This window comes from Phyllobates terribilis, unplaced genomic scaffold, assembly GCF_046119375.1.
Source record: "Phyllobates terribilis strain yellow unplaced genomic scaffold, ASM4611937v1 Scaffold_5__5_contigs__length_657084704, whole genome shotgun sequence".
NCBI classification, from domain to species: Eukaryota; Metazoa; Chordata; class Amphibia; order Anura; family Dendrobatidae; genus Phyllobates; species Phyllobates terribilis.
In genome coordinates, this window is record NW_027362765.1 from 126,098,840 (window position 1) to 126,117,318 (window position 18,479).

General features: G+C 40.6%; 1 protein-coding gene across 1 annotated transcript in view; it reads right to left on the reverse strand.

The window, feature by feature from the left end:
* Positions 1-1,395: 1,395 nt before the first annotated feature.
* Positions 1,396-18,479, reverse strand: part of COL9A3 (collagen type IX alpha 3 chain) — a 55,854-nt gene continuing 38,770 nt past the window's right edge. The window contains exons 13-32 of the mRNA XM_073681044.1: positions 18,057-18,110; positions 17,899-17,952; positions 17,709-17,762; positions 17,399-17,452; positions 16,326-16,379; positions 16,049-16,102; positions 15,661-15,714; positions 15,190-15,234; positions 15,036-15,089; positions 14,722-14,775; positions 13,721-13,774; positions 13,387-13,458; positions 12,959-12,994; positions 11,867-11,911; positions 11,514-11,546; positions 8,856-9,002; positions 3,815-3,869; positions 2,822-3,004; positions 2,573-2,650; positions 1,396-2,186 (exon numbers count right to left, since the gene is read on the reverse strand). Of these exons, the coding sequence (XP_073537145.1) occupies positions 2,005-2,186; positions 2,573-2,650; positions 2,822-3,004; positions 3,815-3,869; positions 8,856-9,002; positions 11,514-11,546; positions 11,867-11,911; positions 12,959-12,994; positions 13,387-13,458; positions 13,721-13,774; positions 14,722-14,775; positions 15,036-15,089; positions 15,190-15,234; positions 15,661-15,714; positions 16,049-16,102; positions 16,326-16,379; positions 17,399-17,452; positions 17,709-17,762; positions 17,899-17,952; positions 18,057-18,110 (1,416 nt within the window). The 3' untranslated portion in view covers positions 1,396-2,004. The remainder of the gene's footprint in view (positions 2,187-2,572; positions 2,651-2,821; positions 3,005-3,814; positions 3,870-8,855; positions 9,003-11,513; positions 11,547-11,866; positions 11,912-12,958; positions 12,995-13,386; positions 13,459-13,720; positions 13,775-14,721; positions 14,776-15,035; positions 15,090-15,189; positions 15,235-15,660; positions 15,715-16,048; positions 16,103-16,325; positions 16,380-17,398; positions 17,453-17,708; positions 17,763-17,898; positions 17,953-18,056; positions 18,111-18,479) is intronic.

Below are 18,479 nucleotides of genomic sequence, written 5' to 3' on the forward strand. Positions count from 1 at the left end.
ATACCAGCTGGGGAACCAGTGCCCAGAGTGAATGAGCGGCGCCAGTCTGGGATGTTAATATACATTTTTTTTATTTTATGCAGCGCTCTGGGGCCATTAATGATGAGTTGCCCATTAGTGGACAATCCCTTTGAGTCTAAGATAGAAAATTCAGTACAATTCTTCCACTTGACTTATGGGAAAGTCCCAGGTGGTCAGGCTTTACCATGGTTTAAAACAGTTGGTCTGTGACAAGAGGTTTACAGTCTACTGCGAAAACACTATTCCCAGCATGCATTGATAGTCACATGCATGCTAGAAGTTGTAATTTAACAAGAGCCACTGGTTGCAGATTTACTTTGCAGCCTTTAGTTAAGTCACATAGAGCTGTATTGATCAGAAGATAGGCATTGTTCTGCTAGTCTAATGACACACAATGGGAAGTGCTTGCTGGTGATTGCACAGTACGATATAGCAGGACAGTCACAGACCTTGCTTTATTTGTGTTATGACATCCTGCCTAACTGTCCAGTTTCTGTACAGATGGGCATATAGTCGTTCTATAGTAGAGTCAGTCACTATATATATTAGCTCAAATGGGCAAACACAATATATTTGTGGGTACCAATCTCATCTAGAGGGTATACTGTTCCCTTCCTTTGAGTAATTTGACATCTGTCTTTGATGAACTGGTCTCAATAGGCACTGTTCAAGGACAATTAACCATTGTAATAGCACAATGGGTTTAGTCTCAAAAGATATTAGTACTAATACTTGGTTTATTTGACAGAAATGTGATAGGGGTTTAAAGGGTTTTCAATCTGTGTTGCTGTTGGTTCACTAGATATGGAACTGCTATGGGCATGTTACACATACCATCTTTAGAAACTGATTAATATCGAAGTAAAATGTCATTGTAATCCTTTGGTATACTGTTCTCAAACCATTGGTACTCCAGATCTGAAGCACCAGATTGGAAACTTCTGCTCTAGGACATTGGGATTATTGCAGTGAGTTCCAGAAAACATTGTTGAGTTTGCTCACAGTCTGCTGAACAGGGAAAATAGGAACTGCCATGGGTACCATACTCTCGCCTATAATAGAAGATAAGTCAACTTTTAAAAATTCTGCCAAGAATATTGTTAAAATAGATAGTTCACGTTTTAAAGGCATTGATGAGTAGTGGTATTAATAGTAGAAATAGTGATGAAATCTTTATATATAATAAACCATCCCTGTTGCTGTGATGGACAATATCTACTTTTTAAAAGGTTGTTAATAAATTCCAAATGTTTTGACCAGTTCTTTTCCGGGTGGTGAAAGTGGCTTTATTCAGTCATTACATCAGATGAAGCAATAGGCTTTATTGTACATACAAGTCACCAAAATAAATACTAATTGTCTTTGATTTGCTGATATTCACAAAGTTTGCAGCCATTTATTTTGTCCAATATGTTAGGGCAGTGCACTAAAATAGGACATCAAATGCACATGATATAAAAAATGGACTCTTTATTTTTTCCAACACATCATACAGTACTCGTCTAGGTCTCGGAGATGGGTTGATAACAACATGTCTCATTCACACTGCAGGTGGTGGAGTAGGGTTTTCAAGATGTAAAAATAGAACCATTTGGCCTCCTGTGGAATTTTCTATGTACACTTACAACGCTAGACTGCAAGAGGGATGAGTTTCCTTGGTCTCAGTTTGTTGGGTGGGCAGCTTGGAACCTGACATAAAGGGTGAGCAGCGTGCCAAGGAAACATGGTCGAAAGGAAAGATGAGGAAGGGGCTAGGGTAGGTCCGGAAGGGTAAGAAAGGGTAATAGTGAGCTTTAAAATAAAAAAATCATAGTCTAGAATACTTTAATTCAGATATTCTCCAGTTTTGGTGGAGCTGGTACACAACTCCATTCTTGGTTTTCGTGAAGGTTTACCTCCTTGCAGGTCTTCTAGAGGAAGGTCTTCCATACAGGAAAGTGCTGTATTAAATAGACAGTTCCTTCTCTATGTTCATTGTGATGTTTACGACTTTTTGAAGCCAGATTTTCCTGCAGAGACTGCACCTTGGCAAGCGGATGTGTCACATATTCCAGGAGTTCCTTGAGCACCTATTGCACCATTTCTTCCAGGCTCACCAGGGTAACCAGGCTCACCATGGGAACCATCCCGCCCATCTCTGCTTGTTCCGGGTACTCCTTGTGCACCTGAAAATATAGCAAAGATCCATTTATAAATCACATTATTATGCAAAAAATAAAGACTTAGGCCCCGATTCATCAAGACCGGTGTTGTTCACGCCAGTCTTGATGAGGAGGAGTTCTGGAGTCAGATGCTCCTGAGTCATTAAGGAATCAAGACTGTCAGACAAGTGGCGTGCGCCTTTGTGTGCGCCTTGCCACAAATCTTACTCCCGTCAGGGAATGTCAGGGAAGAACACTGCTGTTCTTCATAATTTGGCGAGAGAGGGTTGCCACGCCCCGTCCCTCCACCAGTGATGTCCACTTTGTTGTAGCGATACAAAAATGGTGTGAGAACTCCATATGTTGCAAAATTGTTAGTGCAACATTGTGCATTATGTTAATGATTATACCTGTCTCTCCTTGATCACCATGTGGTCCATCAATGCCTCGCCCAACTTGTCCTTTGTCTCCTTTCTCACCTGAATTGCCTAGGAAATAAGAAGACATCGGTCAGTAAGTTTTAACCTTCTATAGGTTCAGAACACCTCAAGTTCTTAGGAATAACTACCCTGTGTCCGAGTTTTCTGCCTGATAAATATTGAAACCTATGGAAACCAAATACTATTATGATCTTCTTGTAGACAGAAGCCTGCTCTTACCTCTTGGACCTGGTGCTCCCAAATCTCCTGTTGGCCCTCGGTATCCTTGAGGTCCGCGAATACCTTGATGTCCTACACGGCCAGGAGCACCCTGAGGTCCAGGTGCTCCAGCAGGGCCTGGGCGACCAACCGATCCTGGAGCTAAAGGTCTTCTTAGATTTGCTGCTAGCTGTGCAATTTGATCTGCAAAAATATGGAGTAAAGAAAGGTAGAACACATCAACTTTAGATGGAGACATATATTTAGCTTGTGCCCTTCACTGGTCATCTTTATTGGGTTCTGTGTTCAAGGTGCTCAACAAGACGCCAATAAATTGATCTTTAAAGAGTATTCCCATCTCCAAAATCCTATCCCAATATGTAGTAGATGTAATAATAATATTAGCAAATACCTCCAATTAGAAATGTAGTATAGTTCTTCTGATTCTCCATGTCGCTTACTCCATATGCAGGGTATTGCAGTAGCTTACTTATCCATTGTTACGACCAGTCATATGGTGACAGTTAATTAGTTGTTAGCGGTCATAACTATGGATACCTAAGCTGCTGCAATGCCCTTCACATGGAGTAAGCGACATAGTGAATCAGAAGAACTATACTACATTTCTAATTGGAGGTATTTTCTAATATTATTACATCTACTATGTATTGGGATAGAATCTTGGAAATAGGAATAGCCCTCTAAGTCTTAGCATCCCATTTTATCCAGGTATGCTTACACAACTGAGTTCTAGAATAGACTATCCATATACAGGGGCTTGTACCAAGAAAAGATTGTTCATGTCATGATACTTCCCATGGTAGCTATTCTGATTTAAGCCATTCTTTCCCTTCAGCCCAGGTTAAAAAATTATAGCTCCACACTAGTTTCATAATCAACTGCACAAAAGGCAAGATATGGATTCAGCATGGGCTTCTACATTCCCATCCAGTTTGACAACCTCAAGCTTGACATTGAGTGACTGACCAGTATACACAGCACAGCGGCACTCACCGCTGATCATTCCACCGCACAGCTCCCGGATATGCTGCTCACTTGCCAGCTTTCCCTAAAACATGAAAAACAACTACAATAAATCATCAATGAAACACTTACACGAGTATAAGGAGCTATATATAAGGGGTCAAAATGCACCATTAAATTCAAGAATACCTATGTAGAAATGTGCAAGGCTTAAAATAAAAAATCTTTATTGGATAACATAATAATGAAAAACATAAAAATAGACATACAAAAGTCATATAAAATACTAAAGATAGGTAAGTGATAATGCCAAAATTCCCTTGTGTGAATACTATAAATCAATACATATCATATTATGTGCAATCACAGTATTGAGGACAGACACTCAAAAGGTACAAGCCAAACTAGCAAGTGCGGTATAAATTAACCCCTTAGTGACAGATTCAATTATGCCCTTAATGACCAGGCCAATTTTTTTTAATTCTGACCACTGTCACTTCATGTGGTAATACCTCTGGAACGCTTCAACGGATCCCCCTGATTCTGAGACTGTTTTCTCATAACATATTGTACTTCATGATAGTAGTAAAATTTGTTTGATACAACTTGCGTTTATTTGTGAAAAGATCGGAAATTTGGCGAAAATTTCACAATTTGCAAATTTTAAATTCTTATGCCCTGAAATCAGAGAGATATGTCACACAAGATAGTTAAATAACATTTCCCACATGTCTACTTTACATCTGCACAATTTTTGAAACATAATTTTTTTTTGTTAGGGAGCTATAAGGGTTAAAAGTTAACCAGCAATTTCTCATTTTTCCAACAAAATTTACAAAACCATTTTTTTAGGGACCACATCTTATTTGAAGTCACTTTGAGGAGCCTTTATGAGAGAAAATATCCAAAAGTGACACCATTCTAAAAACTGCACCCCTCAAGGTGCTCAAAACCACATTCAAGAAAGTTTATTAACCCTTCATGTGCTTCACAGGAACTAAAGCAATGTGGAAGGAAACAATTTTTTACTTTAGCCCCAAAGGTAACAGGAGAAAATGGACACCAAAATTTGTTTTTTAATTTCTCCTGAGTATGCCGATACCTCATATGTAGGGGAAAACTATTGTTTGGGCAAACGGAAGCGAAGGACCACAAATTTGACTTTTTGCATGCAAAAAAGGCTGGAATCGAGAGTGGACGCCATTTCGCATTCAGAGACCCCCTGATGTGCCTGAACAGTGGAAACCCCTCACAAGTGACCCCTCAAGGAATGTATGTAGATGTCTGGTGAGCACCTTCAACCTCCAGGAGCTTCACAGATGTTTATAACGTAGAGCCGTGAAAATAAAGAAAATCACATTGTTCGCACAAAAATGTATTTTAGCCCCAAATGTTTTATTTTCACAAGGGTAACAGGAGAAAATGGACCCCAAAATTTGTTGTGCAATTGCTCCTGAGTACACCGATACCCCATATGTAGGGGAAAACTATTGTTTAGGCGCACGGCAAGGCTCGAAAAGGAAGGAGTGATATTTTGGAACACAGACTTTGATGGAATAGTCTGCGGGCGACATGTAGCATTTGGAGAGCCCCTGATGTGCCTAAACAGTGGAAAAAAAAACATAAGTGACCCCATTTTGGAAACTACACCCCTCAATGATTTTATCCAAGGGTATAGTGAGCATTTTGAACCCACAGGTACTACACAGAATTTGATAACATTAGGTCGTCATATGGAAAATGTTCATTTTTTTCCACAATAATGTTGTTTTAGCACCAAATTTGTAATTTTCGCAATGGACTATAGGTGAAAACAGACACCATAATTTTTTACGCAATTTCTCTCAAACGCAATGATACCCACATGTGGTCAAAAACTTCTGTTTGGGGACATGGCAGGGCTAGGAAAAGAAAGAGCGCTATTTGTATGGAATAAATTGTGAATGCCATGACACATTTGGAAAGTCCCATAAATGCAAAAACAGCAGAAACCTCCCACAACTGACCCCATTTTGGAAATTTGGAGGGATTGAATGGGAAGGAGCCCTAATTTTAGAACGCAGATTCCATTTTAATAGACTGTGGGCTCCATTAGCTGAGCCCCTGAGGTGCCAGAACAGCAGAAACTCCCCAGGTGAGCCCATATTGGAAACTTCACTGCCTAAGCAATTCATCTAGGGGTGTAGTGAGTATTTTAAACCCATGTTCCGTGTCTCACATAATTTTAGAACATTGAGACATTGAAATATGACATTTTAGTGGTAAAAATGTAATTATTATATTTGCTTCAAATTTTTCAGGTATACAAGGGTTAATAGGTGAAACAGGACTCGATAATTTAGTGCACAATTTCTCCCGAACGTGGTGATGCCCCATATGTCGTTAGAAATTACTGTTAGGCCACACGTCAGAGAAAAAGCACGGCACTTCTGGGTATATCCGTTGGTAGTATACAAGAAATACTTGGCACTCATTGGCTTCATTCAAATAAATGGATTTTTATTGCGTATAGAATATCCAGAATAAATAATTACAGTATTTATTTATTCTGGAAATTCTATACGCAATAAAAATCCATTTATTTGAATGAAGCCAACGAGTGCCAATACCACAAAAATGTGATTCAGATGAAACCCCCGACAGAACCACCCGCCATAATGAGGCAGATGGAGACACTTTGGAGTCCGTTTGTGTCTGCGCCGGTGGTATCTATCTTTTTAGGCACACACAGATCTGTGGTCGCCCACACTTGTGCGCTAAAAAGACACCTAAAATGACAGGACACCACCGGTAAACAGACCAGTCCAAAGTGACTTCACCTGACTCATAAGTGAGTGGTTCCGTCCGAGGTTTTGTCTGAATCGCGGTTTTGGAGATTTACACGGAAACCCTGACGTACCGCTCAGCGGAGAGCGCAGGATAAATTTGAGCTGAGCCATATTCCAATATATCGGAGGCAGAATAAACAAATAGACAGCAGTACCAGAATAGTTCTTATTTTAAATTTTGCGCGGTTCATCGTGCGGTTACAGAATGAACAAAAACCAGCAATTCAGTTATTATTTTTTATTTTTTGTGCCATTCACCGTGCAGTAAAAGTGATTAGACTAAATTGTTCGTCAGGTCAGTACAATTGCAGCAATACCACAGTTATATTGTTTTTTTTTCATGATTTGCTATTTTTACAGACTAAAGACAAAATGTTACAAAAATGAATTTGTTTTCATCATCATTCATATACTGAGAGCTGTAACTTTTTTATTTTTTGCCAAATGAGCCATATTAGGGCTTTTATTGCGGGACGGTTTGACGTTTTCATTTGTACAATTTTTTTTTACATATGACTTTTTGATCGCTTTTTATTCCCTTTTTTGTGAGTCAGTATGATGAAAAAGTGACATTTTCAGCGTGTTTTTTATTATTATTCCAAACGGAATAAATAACGTGACAGTTTTATACAGCGGGTCGTTCCGGAAGTGGCGATAACAATTATGTGTACTTTTTTGTTTATTTTTGTTTTATCACAAACGCTGCGTTTTGAGTGGCAAAACTGATTTTAGTGATTTGTGTGCAATTTCGTTTTTTTTTTTTTACTTTTTTACATATTTTATTTAATTTTTTTCTACTTTTTCACTAAGTCCCACTGTGGGACATGTATAATTTTTATTTTGATTGCTGGTCTCATACACTGCTTATTGCTGGATCTCACATCATCACATGATCCGGGTACCATGGTAACCATCGGGACGTGCGATTGTCATCGCGGGGGTCCGATTGTTACTAAGGGGGTCTTGTGACCCTCTTGTAACAAATTAATTACCGCTGTCGTGATTGCAAGGTGGCAGCTGTCACATACAGCTGACACCCGCGGAAATTGCCGCCTCTGGGGGCAGTATTCCCTTATTCCCGATTACTGTTTTAAAACGGCAATGAGGGAATAAGGCCCCTTAACTACCGCCGTTTTAATGCGTATTGGCGGTTGTTAAGGGGTTAAGGCCCTTTTAGATAAATACAGGTAAAAAATAAGGGAGTGATATCACATGAAAGTTCACATAATGCTAATAATGCACAGTTGCATGGAGTACACTTTATCAAAGAAAATGTACCTGACCCGCGTTTCGCATCAAGCTTCATCAGGGGGGGGGGGGTGTGTATTGAAATAAGGGAGTGGAATTTTAAAGGGAACTTTAGTATTTTATATGGCTAAATTTTGTATGTCAAGTTTTTTGTTTTAAATTATTATGTTATTCAATAAAGAATATATTTTTATTGATTTTAAGCCTTGCACATTTCTATATAGGTCATTAATAGTAAAACAGGTGGTTAGCTCAAGAGGATGGACACAGGAATGCCAGTCCTATTTGTTACTTTCATATCTTTGAGTTGCCCATTGTCATGCATTGACGTAAAAGGTATGAATACTTCTCAATGAAAAATGTCCTAGCTTTTTGTGTATTCAGCTGCCATGCAGAGCAATGTGTCTCCATGGTCACAGACTACAAGCAAACACTGTGTGATTTTAGTAGTTGGGTCTATAGTAAGACCGGCTTACAGACGGAATCAGAATACATATATCATATCTAGGCTTAGGACATAGTCATGGACTGCCTGCTAATGACAAATTCCACATCCACAATATAATGTATATATACATCTCATTATCTGAGTTTTACAAAGCTATTCAACTTTTGGCTTACAGATAGAGCCTTATGAAAAAAATATCGGCACCCCAAGTTATTAACTTTTTTAATTAAAAGAAATTTATATAATCTTTGTAGGAAGTGGATAAAATGGAAAAATAAAGCCTGTCCTGTGTAAGTGGTGCCTAAACTGTATATACTGTGCCTAAAAAATGTAAATGTACATTAATGCTTTGGTCAAAAAGAGCAGATCTTGTGGACATCAGTTGCAGGGATTGGGAGGCAGGGGGCAGCGTTGTCTGACATCCGCTGGTATGAGAAGACATTACATAGACTGGTCATGAATAGCAGGATGGTAAAGCCTTGGTTGAGCTGCCATGGCAGCCATATTGATGGTCAACAGGCAGAGGTGTCTGTAGTAAGTTACTTACAAGGACGCCAGATTTTCCTGTGATGCCAGGGACTCCCTGTTCTCCTTGAAAACCCATTGGACCTGGTGGGCCAGGTACTCCTAGTACGCCAGATGTGCCGTTGGGTCCTGAAATACCTTTAGGGCCGGTTTCACCTCTCACTCCTGGCTAATAAAGAGACAAAGAGCAACACAAGAGTGAGAAGCAGATAAGCTGACAATGACGTCACAACATACAACCTCATACTAAGGACAGCTTCACCAGGAAAACTGACATTTGGGGTGGGGTGCTACATAATAGCGATGTCTGATGTAGTTTATTTCAATAGATCAGTAAACTTATGGGGTAGTTAATTGGAGAAGCTTCTTAAGGTTTATGTATGTCTTCATAATCCCTAAGTAGCTTCTCCAATTTATTATCGCATAGGTCCATTGGTCTTCAGTAACCATAGGTGCTGAACAATGCTGACATAATTGTATGGGTACTACTACATGGTTCTGTGATGGTTTTCAGTACTTCATGGGCATACAGTCATGGCCAAAAGTGTTGGCTCCTTTGAAATTGTTGCAAAAAATGAAGTATTTCTCATAGAAATTTATTGCAATTACACATGTTTTGTTATACACATGTTTATTTCCTTTGTGTGTATTGGAACAACACAAAAAAAAAACAGAAAAAAAAGGCAAATTGGACATAATTTTACACAAAATCCCAAAAATGGGTCAGGCAAAATTGTTGGCACCTTTCCAAAATTGTGGGCAAACAACTTTGTTTCTACTATGTGATGGTCATTCAAACTAACCTGTGGCAAATAACAGGTGTGGGCAATATGAAAATCACACATGAAACCAGATAAAAAGGGGAAAAGTTGACTCAATCTTTGCATCGTGTGTCTGTCCACTAAGCATGGAGAACAGAAAGATGAAAAGACAACTGTCTGAGGACTTGACAACCAAAATTGTTGAACAATATCAACAATCTCAATGTTATAAGTCCATCTCCAGAGATCTTGATGTATCTTTGTCCATGGTGTGCAACATATTCAAGAAGTTTACAATCCATGGCACTGTAGCTAATCTCCCTGGACGTGGACGTCAGAGAAAAATTGATGAAAGGTCGCAATGCAGGATAGTCTGGATAGTGGATAAGCAGCCCCAATCAGGTTCCAAAGAAATTCAAGCTGCCCTGCAGGCTCAGGGTGCATCAGTGTCAGCATGAACTATTTATTTGTCAACATTTGAATGAAATGAAACGCTATGGAAGGAGACCCAGAAGGACCCCCACTGCTTGATACACAGACATAAAAAAGCTAGGCTGCAGTTTGCCAAAATGTACGTGAGTAAGTCAAAATGGTTCTGGGAAAGCGTCTTGTGGACAGCTGAGACGACGATAGAGCTTTTTGGTAAAGCACATGATTCTACTGTTTACTGAAAACGGAATGAGGACTACAAAGAAAAGAACACAGTACCTACAGTCAAATATGGTGGAGGTTCAAAGATGTTTTTTGGGTTGTTTTGGTGCCTCTGGCACTGGGTGCTTTGACTGTGTGCAAGGCATTATGAAATCTGAAGATTACCAAAGGATTTTGGGTCGCAATGTAGTGCCCAGTGTCAAGACAGCTGGGTTTGTGTCCTAGGTCATGGGTCTTCCAGCAGGACAATGACCCTAAGCGCACTTCAAGAAGCACCCAAAAACAGATGGAAACAAAGCTCTGGAGAGTCCTGAAGTGGCCAGCAATGTGTCCGGATCTAAATCCCATTGAACACCTGTGGAGAGATCTTAAAATTGCTGTTGGGAGAAGACACCCTTCAAATATGAGAGACCTGGAGAAGTTTGCAATAGAAGATTGGTCCAAAATTCTAGCCGAGAGGTTTAAAAAGCTGTTGATGATTATAGGAAGCGACTGATTGCAGTTATTTATTCCAAAGGGTGTGCAACCAAATATTAAGTTGAGGGTGCCAACAATTTGGTCTATCCCATTTTGGGGGTTTTGTGTGAAATGATGTCCAATTAGCCTGTTTTTTTGTGTTGTTTCAGTACACACAAAGGAAATAAACATGTGTATAACAAAACGTGTAATTGCAATAATTTTCTGGGAAAAATACTTCATTTTCTTGAACAATTTCAAGGGTGCCAACACTTTTGGCCATGACTGTATATGGTAAGAAAGGGGCTGGTACTATTGTATGTAGTTTGCACAATTCTCACTACTATGTGGTTGCCACTACTGTAATTGGTGCTAGTATTTTGTCTGCTGTAATTGCATAGGCGGGTCACTAAAAACGGCGTATCTGCCACATATGATCCTTAGTATTTGCCGCATGCTTCGTTGCAGACTTCTAGGGCATCTTTCAGGTGTTCTGATTTAAAGGGGTTGTCCAGGTTTGGCACAAATCTACAGTCACTATGTCACTCACATACTTGTGGTCACATGACCATTTGGTCTTGCCGACGGCACCAGAGAATCCTCACAATGTCTGAGGATTCTCAGTGTCACATAGGGTGTCTGCAGACTTTTGTGAAAAACCTGGACAACCCCTCTAAGGAAGCTACTCTGGACAGGTAAGGATCATGTAAATCCTTCAGCCTTAGGTACTTCCTTTTCTCTGTTGTACCCCGGAAAATGGATCTTCCTCAGTATGAGGGATAGGAATTTAAACATTCATAATATTCTCTTACCTCTCCTTTCTGTCCGACTGAGCCAAAGGGTCCCTAAAAGACACATAGAGAATAAAGATATTAACAGTATCTGTGATTTCCACTACCATAGATATGGAAGTGACCCACATAATATGGGTGCCAATTTTGGTTTCACCAGCCAACTAATTCATGTGCTAGTAAATTCCGAGGCAAGCTGGTCTTTGTGCCTCATGCCTCCATGATCTCTTCAGTATTTATAGAATTTAAAAGGTGATAACCATAATCATATTTAGAGGTTCATGCATATCATATAACAGATCTGTGTACCCTGCTTCTGGTTATGTGAGGATATGGTCCGTGGTGGGTCTTACCCTGGACCATCCATTACTTACCATCTCCCCCTTTTCTCCTGGAAGTCCGTCAGATCCAGCAATGCCCTAAACATAAGTACTAAATATTAGTTTTAAACAAGTCAGACCTGGACTGGAAATATTGCTAGGGTTTTATAGATGTCATTATCATGGGGCACTCATATGGGGTCACTGAAATGTTGTTATTGTGGTACTGTTACGAGGGGTCTATCAGCCTGGAACTGTGTAGAGCACTTTGATAATGTTATGTGGGACACATACTAGCAGTGTTAGGGGGGCTTGTACTTTTCATGAGGCAGTTTGGCAGAATCTAAGCGTTTTCTGACTGTCACTGTTATGGAACACTCAGACTATCATTGTTACACAGCCAGCTGATGTGGTTATGGGGGCGCTTTTATATGGTCTGTTTGGTTAGTACTACTTTAGGGAACTCCAATGCGGTAAAGGAAGTTCTGTAAGGCAGGTTTCTGACGGGCGTAATACAGGTGCATTTGTCCATGCATGGTCACGGGTCTAACCCAAACTCACAGCTTCCTAGGGATCTAATAAGCTGAGTTTGGGCCATCACACTTCTGGTCAGGCTGGACTTCTGTCCATAATAAGGGCTTGCAAATGTGCCTGTAAAAGACCGTCTGAACCTGGTCTTATGTGGTTAGTCTGGTTGGCACTATCACTATCATGGAGCACTCTCAATGTGTTGGCACTTCTCTGAAGTCAATCTGGTAGGTACAGTTATGTGTAATTCTGACTGAAGTCCCACATTAGATCAGATCTAACCACCTAACAGCGACTTTCTCCTCTCATAAACACTTGACGGAGCCCTCACTTGTATGTAGGAGTCAGGAGAAATACCTGTTTGCCCCGAACGTCAGAGAGCTATGGCCAGATTTATAATTACAGGGCTTTCTGATGCTGCTATGGAGTCACTGTTATGGGGCACTATGGCTAATGGGGATGGGGTCCGTATTTGGGGTTAGGTTTAATCATACAGTAGTCGGCTTGTGCTGATTGTATAATGTCCCCGAAAGCTGGCCTCTCAGTGTATCTCAGCCTCGTTGGTTATCACCCTACTCAAGGGTCCTTTGTAATATTGCAGCCTCTCGCCATGCTCACCTGGTTGCCTTTGGGGCCAGCAGCTCCGACTGGACCCTGGAGGTGAAAAATGAAGGTTAAGCTGTGAATTCCCTCAGACATTCCTGCACAGTGTGCGCTCAAGGCCCGTTGTATTCATTACTGATTAATTGAGGGTTTTAATGAGGGATTAACATTTGGGCACCTTAAATGAGGAGTCTGCGGGTGTCAGGGCCATTTATTCTGGATGGTTGGACCAGAGAACAGTCCAGAGCTCAGCTCTTGTCACATCCAACTGGTAGATGCAGATCCAGTTCATTCAGCCAAATGTAGCATCTAAGTGCAGTCACATAAGGAGTCTGACATCTGGCTCTATCTATATCATATTCATCTATCTATTATGTATCTATTAATTTATCTTTTATCTATCTATCCAAAGAAAAATTCCTTATATACAACAACTCTCTTACGCGTTCTCCAAATCCACCACGGATCCCAGTAGGTCCAGGTAAGCCGGGATCACCAATGTTGCCTTTTGGGCCCTATATGAGATATGAAATACATGTAAAAACATATAATAACTGTTATGACCATTATAATAACTCTATGCAAATTCATTAAATTCAAGTTACTGATCTGCTATGTATCATTCAGTGGGCCAGAAGTGGCTCTTGAAGCTTTGAGTAACAATGCATTGTCATTGGGTGTTGATGGACAGCTTCTCCCCCTATCATATTGGTGTCTTTTGAGGCTTCATCGTAAGTTGATATTGTGGTATATTTTATCAAAAAATGAATTACTGACCTGAAAACCGCGGACTCCAGCAGCTCCAATAGGTCCTGACAGACCAACACCACCCTGCGGAGAGAAATACATTCCACTTTACACAGGGGTGATGGTCTTGTTCAAACCCACCACAGCTGACACAGAACATAAATGAGTTTTAACATTAAGTTATTTGCATATATGAGAAGAAACACATGTAGCTTTTTTGAGGCCACATTGGAGGCATGGGGGTATATAGCTATAATTGCTTTTAATCCCTTCCTTATGGTCCGTTTCATCCCCAGAGGAAACTTCAAAACTTAATGGTAGCAAATAAGCCCAGGAAAAGTAGCCTGAAAGTCATGCTATCCTTGTGTCCTATATTGGATAGAAAGGGCATACCAGTTTTGAGCTTTCCTGTCTCACCATAGGAAGAAATGGTGATGGGATGACGGAAAACCAAATGGATAAAATTACTGCACTTTGAATATTGTGAATTTCCCTTTCCATTTCTGAAGACCTGACAAACATCTACAGGAGCTTCGACGAAATTATAACCAAGTAATTAATTTGTCTAGAGAGGTCATTAAGCTCTGACTAAGAAATGAAAACTCGTTGACTACACATTTGGTAGGCTGGTTTACTAAGTCCCCATTGCCCATCTGAATGACAATGGACAGCAGTTAGGTAGTTGGCCTGAAGACCCTAAAGCTGAGTCCCCCATGGTTCTTCATATAACTGTAGAAGTCTGGTAAAACTCGGTATGAAGCAGAGCAAACTACTTTCCACCCCAGTGAATCCTAACTAATTGGTTTTCTGTCTTCCCTCAAGTAATGTCACCATCTATCTCAGCCCAACCATATCAATCATAATGCCTATTTGTTACACAACCTTTCCTACATGTGTGACCATATCACATCCAGTTCAGGATGTCCTCTGATCTCCATTTTATGGTGTACATATCTGCTCTCATACATGACAATGCAGCAAAAGGATCAACATTATGTTACAGACATTCGGAAATCACCATGTCCACTTACAGCTCCTCCTCTGGGGCCTTCCACTCCTCTCTCTCCTGGAGGTCCAGCTTCACCCTGGAAAATAATATAAACCTCATGACTTAGCTTAGAGCAATACAAGATGTTATGACAACCTAACAGCATGGCACTTCAGCCTTATTACTTGGGTCCGTCTTTATTCCCAAAGGCCCATTGTTTTGTTCATGGGGCTAGAAAACAAGGAGCCTCTGGTGAAATTATGAAAATGATGGGGGATATCCTAGGTTTTGTCTGTATCTTGTTTGTTCACTAGTAGTTTGGACAGATACATTGCCGTTGGGTTGGTGGATACATACGGGAATACCTGGCTCTCCAGAGGGGCCCGCTTCTCCCAATTCTCCATGGCTGCCCTGAAAGAGTACAATTGGTCAAGAACCTAATGCAAGAAATATCCAATCTAGTCAAACACTATACATGACATGACCATAGCTCATAAATATAGTCACTTACCAGTTGACCTTTCTCTCCTTTAGTTCCAGCTTTGCCAGGAAGTCCCTATTGATACAGAAACATAGAAATTAAGAGTTAGGTAGCAAGTCTATGGGTAATAATAACCCAGGGATATACTGTATACTTCTTAATTGAGCCATCATAGTTGTGTTTAAGCCTTTTCAATAACTTGTGGTCCTTGCCATCACCATAATGCGTCTACTTCTGTCTTTAGACATAGCGGAGTATTGGGTGGTTTCCTGTACTGGGACTGTTCTACTAAATACTGGAATTCTGTACTTAGACTTTTACTAAGTACATAACATTTTAAATATAGTCATTTTTTTACCGGTGTCTCTAAACAAGGGCTAATTAATCCTGCTGGATCGTGAAGGCACACAACCATTTTCATCCAATGCCATTCCTCAATACATGGAGCACTTTAGCCTTTCTAATTCCCTACAAAGAATCGGAGGAACCTAAAATACTTACTGGGAGTCCATTTGGTCCCTTCTCACCAGAAATTCCTAGTCTTCCACGATCACCCTAAAGATACAAGAGGCAAGAACTAAAATAGTGATATATCAGAACTGATGAGATAGTATAGAGTCTCTTATAATTTGAAAGCAATAAGTTATTGCAAATGACTGAGTGGACGATGACATGATAACCTCAGTAAAATATTATGCTCACGACTACTTGCTCTTCAACAAAGAATGTATAGAGGGTGCTGCAGTGGGAGTCCACCTGTACCGGCATCTTCTATCTGAAAATCAAAATCTTCCAGACTCTCTTCCGCAATGGATTTTATTGACTGACTAATCCTATGTAAATGAGATCTCCTTCCATGTGACTTAATCAATTTCTTCCCCGGCAGTACCTTCTCACCATCCAGGCCAGACGTCCCATCACGCCCATCCTTTCCTGGCATTCCCTACAAAACAACAAATGGCCAAAATTAATAATCGTTGAAAGGAAATTCACATTTGAAGGTTATGTTATGTATATCCCAACAGTGAAGTGAAATGCACGTCAGCCATGTCTGTAACCGAACTACTATGCGGATGGCTTTGGCTCCATGCATATTACATCCAACGCCAAAGATTGCATCTCTACCCAAAGCAGCCACAGCATAAAGGTTCCCTCCGATCACTTACCGGCTCTCCTATGGGTCCAGAACCACCTGGCATGCCCTTGGGACCAGCTTTGCCCTAAAAAAAAAATTCAAAACTAGTAATGAGTTTTATCTATGGCAGAGAGATAACACATTTACACTTATTGATCCAAGTGACCCTGCAAATATAGATAGGGACTTTGGCTTTTCCCTAAATACATGTATGTATAATATGGTGCCCCCACAAATATGAGGCAAAGAAAGCGAGGAGGATCGTGAACACAATCCCTACTTTTTGGTATATTTAGAGCCCTCTACCAAAAAATCAACCTTGGTCTAGAATGATAGATAGGTTTGTGTGAAAAGATTTAGTGTAACTTGTATTTTATCACTGCTCATTCTATATTTAGGAGTCCAGTGGGTGGTCCTACTCAGTTATTAACACCCACATTATGAATATTTATATGGGGAAGGATGTCAATCACTGCATAAGACCGCCCACTGGACTCCTAAATATAGAAACAGCATGGCTTTAAAAGGGAATTGCCACAATCTTAGAATTTTTTCCGAAAGATCAGTATCCTTAAAACTATTGCTAATAAATAGACCCAAGTAGCCTGGCAGAAAAAGTGGAAATGTGGTTTCCTTGGAAAAAATGGGCACAGCATTCATCAGGACAAGTTAGACAAGGAGCTGCATATGAGTGGGCCTGCCAATGCCTGGCAGGCCGACATCAGCAGCCGGCCATTGATAGGCCAGCGGCGTGTATTGCAGCACAGGTAGACGTAGGGTCCCTTCGCTGACTTCAGCTTTATCTGGGTCGTTGGATGCACATCCAACTGAAGAAGACGCTGGGGTCAGCGGGCCTCCCTCCATCACAGGCCCGGTCATGATCACACCCTCTGCCACCACGATCGTTACGCCCCTGAATCTGAACCAACATTGTGATTTTGGAAGTACCGCGTTAAATAATCTAAACACTATAGGCACTGAATATTTTCCCACAAACCAATATACCAATCTGCTCAGCCTCTTCTGCTCTATAACATGCTGCTGATGATTTAACACTAAATTCACAAGCTGCATTTAAGGGGGTAATAGAAGTAAATCACTTACAGAGTCACCTTTAGGTCCGATATATCCCTGACCTCCTCTCACACCTTGATCCCCCTGAAATGACAGAATACATAATGAATTATTCATGGCTCTTGAGAGACTTCGGGGCTTGGAAATGTTAGGGCAACCCTGCAGATCTGAAGGGAAAGGTTAAGGAATTGATTTTACTGACACAGGTAATGGTATCTAATTCTAGGGAATTGCTATATGTGCATTTTCCTTAAAGTAAACTTCTTTGTATAGGGCTACAGAACAGATCATTGGAATAAGCAGCCAGAGGATGGGGAACATGCCTCAGGTGCATACGTACAGCTTTCCCAGGTGGTCCTGGTGTACCAGGGGGTCCTCTAAATCCAGTGGGTCCCTTTAGACAAAAAAATACCAAATGTATAAATTATAAAAAAATTACCAGTAGTTATCAACTACAATTTCCAACAAACTTTTACAGCATGGTGGATGGTGTACTTGTACAACAGGTATATAGTATATTAAAATCTCACCCTGTCTCCTGCTGCTCCTTGAGGTCCAACTAGACCCCTTGAACCTCTTGGGCCCTGCAAAGACAAAACATTTCAGTGCTTTCCTTAGGACAGGTGATTCAACATTGACTGGAACTGTAGGTTGCATGCATCTCAGCTTGCCATGAAGTGGTACTTACCTGTAAGCCCACACTTCCAGGGATTCCCGGGGACCCAGGAGGACCCGCTTCACCCTACAGAGAAGAACACAGAGTCAGATGTTTTGAGAAAATGTGAAAAATTCAATTAAAGCTGCAAATTAGTTGTAATCTGAACTCAAAGAAAAACTTAAGGAATAAACAAAACTTTCCCAGTAATTACGGGTCGACTTAATGATCTGAGTTTATTTTGCCGTTAGCTCCACATGTGGTTACCAAATGACAAAGCACCAAAACTGGGTGTAATGGAGCTATAGAGCAAAGTTTTTGTGGAATTATGATTCAACTTGGGGTAACAATGCCTCCGATTAACTGGTCTCACTGTACCATACATAGTGGCATAATTAGTCCAAGAGCCTGACGGAGGGTGTGACGAGGAACCCACCAAGGTCTCTAGGAAAATCA